General features: G+C 31.2%; 1 protein-coding gene across 1 annotated transcript; it reads left to right on the forward strand.

Moving 5' to 3' along the window:
- The first annotated feature begins 2,120 nt into the window (after positions 1-2,120).
- LOC107917038 (homeobox-leucine zipper protein HOX3) lies at positions 2,121-5,147 on the forward strand. Its single transcript, XM_016846428.2, has 4 exons — positions 2,121-2,368; positions 2,620-2,816; positions 2,970-3,049; positions 4,671-5,147. Exons 1-4 carry the CDS (start codon positions 2,281-2,283, stop codon positions 5,005-5,007), a joined length of 702 nt encoding a protein of 233 aa, XP_016701917.2. The 5' UTR covers positions 2,121-2,280; the 3' UTR covers positions 5,008-5,147.
- Positions 5,148-5,850: the final 703 nt, after the last annotated feature.

Genomic DNA, 5,850 nt, shown 5'->3' on the forward strand with positions numbered 1-5,850 from the left:
TGTGGATGTTATATGAAACGGTAATTGATGAGTTATTTTATAAGAGGATTAAATCTCCATCTATATGTTTTAAGAAATGAGATGAATAATTATTACGTCACATTTATCAATTATAAATTTGGTTGGTGTGCTTTTATTTTGGTAAAAAAAAAACAATTTTATCACTTAATTCTTAGGGTATTTTTATTTTAGGTACAAGTGTTAAATTCTTAACGATGCTAACAATACATGCTAAATTATGTTCTCATCATGTTTATACTTTCATTTTAGTCATCTAATATCTAGGTCTCTTTCATTTTGGTCACTGAAAAAATATTTTTTAAAGTCTTGATCGGGGTAAAAAAATAAGGATTAAATTGAAAAAGCGGTAAAAGCTAACATAATGCATTAAAATTGTGCTGAATTGTATTTATTTATCTCATTGCTGAAAATTCTATTTTTTTTAATATTGAAATTTTAAATTTCAAAATATCAAAATCAGTTAAATAAATTGTTAAAAATTTTTATCTATTGATAATTTTAATGGATTTGTTACTATAATATTGAAATTAATTAAATTAATTTATTTCAAAATTTTAAAATTTATTTTATGTTTACAAAGTATCTTTAACGAAATCAACTCAAATAATTCATATTTAATAATTGTCTAGGAAACTTAATTTTATTATTATATATTTTGAATTTTTCATGCTAAGCTAAAAGGAAAGATTGCAATTAATTAAATTAATTAAAGAAATGATGAAAATAATTATGGATTTTGTTTGGTATGGAAGATAAAATTAATTAATTAAATTAATTGTAATGATTTTTCTTTTCTTTTAGCTTAGCATGGAAGATTCAATATCATATAATCAAAAGAAATTTAGGTTTTGTAGACAATTATTAAAGATGAGTTATTTGTTTTAATTTTAATTTGGAAACATAAAATAAATTTTTAATTTTTGAAGAAGATTAAATTAATTAATTAATTTGAATATTGTAGTAACACATCCTCTTACACCATCAATGGATATAAAATTTTCAACACTTTATTCAATTGATTTTGATGTTTTAAAATTTAAATTTTCAATATAAAAAATAAAATTTTCGATAAGGGAGTAAAGACAAATTTTAATGCTTTATTATAATTTGTAACATTTTTTAATGTTTAATGTTTAATGTTTTTTTTACTCCAATACTTAAAAGAAGATATTTTTAGATAACTAAAATAAAAATAAATTAAAAATTAGACGACGTTAGAGATTTAATACTTAAATAACTATAATGAAAGAGGTAGATGATTAATGATATAGTTACCTAATTTGTTATTATACTTACCAACTCCACAAAACATTGAATAACGTCTTTTTCCATTAATGGATGAAACTTACCAAATAAATGGAAAGTTTTGAGAGAAATATTCAAGTTAATAATTCTTGTACAATTAAGAATGGGTGTAAAAAGGTAGAAGTAATAAAGAAGAGTGAGAGGGATCCCTAAAAACATAAACAAAAATAGTCCTAGGCGTACCCAGCCCTTACCCCTTGTTTCCTCCCTCCCATTTAATGTCTGTTAATTTGTTTCCCCATTCTTCTCCCTTTTGCATTTATGATCTAATACGTTACAATTCCTCTGTACACCCTTCCAACATCATTAATTTGCCCCCTCCTCGCAATAATTATTCATTTGACACTTTCTGATTATTAAAATCATTCATTGATCACCAAAAAGGTCAGGCAAATGAATGGCCCAGATGCCTCCATCACCATGAAGATGTAACGAGGCTGAGGTGTAGGGTATAGGAAGGGCACCCCCAAACCAATAGGCTCCCCAGTCTAAGCTCCCAATCATTTTAAGCTGACTTTTGAACCCAACAATGAGACTCCTCACTTTATAAACAGCGAAACATACCCCTTATTGTACTACACCACCTAAGATTTTCCAATATCTATCTGATATGATACGTGTCTCACATCAGATGGGGTCAGGCCTTTGACTTTGACGACCACAGTCAAAAACCCTAGCTAATTATATATTTTTATTTTGCTTTCCTTTTTCCTCATTAAAATATTTTTATTATTCATTTACTGTATCTATTTATTACTTAAGACTTTTATATCTATCACACCATCCCCCCATCTTTTTCCTCCTTTCGTTTCTTTTCATATTCTTGTGCTTGTTATTTGTCTCCTTTGCTTCCCTTTTATTTATTTATTTATTTTTATCTTTTTTATAAACTTTACCTTTTATCTCCTTAAAATCAATCGTTATCTTTCTCTTCTTTGTTCTTCTGCAACTTTCATGGCGGTTTTACCCACCGGTTCTTCACACTTGGAGTTGACGATATCTGTTCCTGGTTTCGCTTCTTCCCCTTCTTTCCCTTCTTCTGGTAAGCCAAAAATATTGTTTGCTTCTTAATACTGATAAACATAGACATACACACATATGTCAAACCTTTTAGTATCATCAGTGTTTGATCTTATGCTATACCCGGATTCCATGCATGGTTTCGAGAAAAATGTTTTTTTCTTTTTTTTCTTATGCTTTTTAAGATGGTCGTCCCCATGGGTGATGAAGATAGATTGATTTTGCATCAAATTTGATTTATTTACCTCGTTTCTTTTTAATATTACGTTAAAGGTGATCAAGGGGGTTGTATGGTGAGAGATTTGGATATAAACCAAGTACCAGCAGAAGATGAATGGATCACAGCAAGCATGGAAGATGAAGAAGAAAGCTGCAATAATGGTGCCCCTCCTCGAAAAAAGCTTCGTCTTACAAAAGAACAGTCTCGCCTTCTAGAAGAAAGTTTCAGACTAAACCATACCCTAAACCCTGTATGTAAAAATTTCAAACTAGTACCCTACCCTTTCCAAACTTATTAATTAACACCAAACTAACATTTTCCCTCTTTTAACATAAAAAAAACCCCATAAATCCATCACACCATCTCTTTCATTTAATGTCTTTTTGGATTTTTGTGTTTTCAGAAGCAGAAAGAGGCATTGGCTTTGCAGCTGAAGCTTAGGCCAAGGCAGGTTGAAGTTTGGTTCCAGAACCGTAGGGCCAGGTACCCTATACGTATACACCTATGCATATACATAAATTAATATATATTTTTTTACATTTAAATGAATTCTCATTCTTTTTTTTTCCTTTTCAATGAATCATTATTTCGTTGGTGGGTGTTACTAAAGTAGCTTAGGGTAGATATATATATAACAGAATAAATAAAAACTAAATCAATAATTCCATCGGTATTTTTTTCTCACACTAATGATATAGGTAGAAATATTTGAACGAAAGATTTTGTTTCAAAGGTTTAGTTATTAGAGATATAATAATTTATGATGCTAATCAGTCTTAGGCCTGTTTCTCAAAGCTTAGATTCATTTTTATGGGGTTCTCTTGTCATTTCCCTGACAAAACGGTTGTCTTTGGACGTTGATATATCACTATCACTCTGTGATATACATTTTATTAGAGTAATTAAAAGCAAGCTATATATTACAACACCACGTTGTCACTGTAAAATTCTATGAATTTATTCATATTTTTAGCGCCTTCAAACAACTTGGAACAAGTTACAGGATAACTATTATTATTATTTTTTATCCTATATATCATTTCTGGTCGTGTATGCATGGCATAATAAGCAAAGCAAACATTTTGCCGTTTGTTGTCTTTATGGCCTTCCTTCACTTATCTTTCACCTAAAATTTCATATCATTTTATGCTGCAAAAGGAAGTTGCACTTTCTTATTTTCATCAATATAATTTTCTCATTGCAAAACTTAATTAACATAAAATTTAGATGAATGTAAAAATAAAGTAAGCGATAAAACCGGGTAGATAGATAGATGTAGAACTATTTCATTAAGTCCTTTTTCTTATTATTTCATAGACGCAAAAGCAATCATCCATGTATAAACACAAAACCAGGTTATAGAAACAAAAAACGACACACGACCAAAAAGCAGATCAACAGACTTATGAAGAACTGATGATGTGGTCTGATTTCATAAGCTGATAATAGAGAGCATGGGGGATTAAAAAATAAAAAAAGAAGAAATGGATATTATCATAATGATGGCAGCAAATTAAGAAATATTGCTTGTCTGCTTCAGGCCCGAATGGTAGTCAGATCATCATCATCATCATCCCCCTTTTCTCCAATAAAGTCGTGGTTTGACCCATCATTCTTTGGACTTAGCCATGCATTGATGAATTATTACATACGTGTATTACATTATTGAATGAAATGAGTGAAGGGAAAGATAGGTTGGTATATTATAATCATGCATTTTCTTTTGTTTGATCAGAATTGCAGTTTGTTTTGAGTGATAATTGATTTGTCTGTATGTAATGGTTAGCATTTAATAAGATAATAAATGAACTTGAAATAGATACGAGTAAAATCCAAGCTTGAATTTATTACTCTCCATTCATCATCAGTTTAAAGGAAGGGGAAAAAATGGGTAAAAGAAAATCACAAGAAAGATTTTACTTATTTGGGAACTTTGGTACCTAAATTGGGTATCTGTTGTTAAGTTATTATTTGATACTTATTTAGGTTTATGACGCCACATGAAATGTAAAATACTTGGCACGTCAGGAAAGTTAGATAGAGGTTATTATCTTGGTTACAACTTATTAATTAATGACTAAAACCAAAATGAATAAATATATAGGAGCAAGTTGAAGCAGACAGAGATGGAATGTGAGTACCTGAAGAGATGGTTCGGATCACTGACGGAGCAAAACCGAAGGCTTCAAAGGGAGGTGGAAGAGCTTAGGGCCATGAAAGTAGCACCGCCGACCGTGATATCGCCTCACAGCTGTGAGCCTCTGCCTGCGTCCACCCTGACTATGTGTCCTCGGTGCGAGCGTGTGACCACCACCACCACTGCTGCCATTGAAAAGGGCTCCGCCAAAATGACTGCCGCCACCACCCCCACCGCCACCACATTGCCCTCTAAAGTAGGAACATCAGCCCTCCAATCAAGGCCATATTCGGCGGCTTGTTAGCTAGTCAGGCTTAATGACCCACTTTATCAACTTAATTTAAAAAAGGGGAAATGATTTAGGGAATGTTCATATTAGTTTACACACAATTGTAAGGGATAGATACTACATATCGGCATCTAATCTACATAGGGATTTTACTTTGTTTTTGCTTTCTCTTTATTTTATTGATCAATATTTTATTATTGCCTGCCCATTTACATATCTACTTTTTAAGTGCCATTAGCCGACAACAACCCCACTCCCCAAAGCCGAAAAGTTGTTCGAAAAACTCCAACTTTTTACTTGTGATCATTATTTTGCTTCAAAAAGTAAATAAAATACACCCCCACCCCCAACCAAAAAAAAAAAAGAGTAATTTTGGAGTTAGGATTAGGAATAGGAAAAAAAAAGAACTCAAATTGGTTTTGGGTTTTAAAATTGGGAAAATTAAATAATGTAGATATAAATCATGCTATTATTAATCAATCAATCAATTCATTGGTGCTAAGTCAAAATTATTTATGCCTTGCTTTCATGAGCCAAATTTCAATCGAGATTGAGGCTATACGAATTACGAACCATTGTAATTAAGTCAAAAATTGGTAGCCAAGCCTTGAAATTAAGTCTTGATTAGTCTCACGAGCACTTTCAAAGGAAAAAAAAAAGGGTTTGGTTGGCATCGCAATAATGAGTGACGGCAAAAAGATGAGCAATGCTACTTTCAAATGATTTTGGCAGAAGAATATGCTTGCACTTGGTCGACACATCTCTCGTCAGTTGGACTATATCATGCTATAATTTCCATATATATATATATATGTACTATAATTAATGTCTAAAGCTTATTTCGTCAAGATGGTTTTA

Source organism: Gossypium hirsutum, unplaced genomic scaffold (assembly GCF_007990345.1).
Source record: "Gossypium hirsutum isolate 1008001.06 unplaced genomic scaffold, Gossypium_hirsutum_v2.1 scaffold_939, whole genome shotgun sequence".
In the NCBI taxonomy this organism is placed as follows: domain Eukaryota; kingdom Viridiplantae; phylum Streptophyta; class Magnoliopsida; order Malvales; family Malvaceae; genus Gossypium; species Gossypium hirsutum.

Coding starts and splice junctions, on each gene's coding strand:
- LOC107917038 (XM_016846428.2), top strand. CDS start 2,281: ATGGCGGTTTTACCCACCGGTTCTTCACACTTGGAGTTGACGATATCT. Junction 2,369..2,619: donor CCCTTCTTTCCCTTCTTCTG/GTAAGCCAAAAA, acceptor ATTACGTTAAAG/GTGATCAAGGGGGTTGTATG. Junction 3,050..4,670: donor TTCCAGAACCGTAGGGCCAG/GTACCCTATACG, acceptor ATAAATATATAG/GAGCAAGTTGAAGCAGACAG.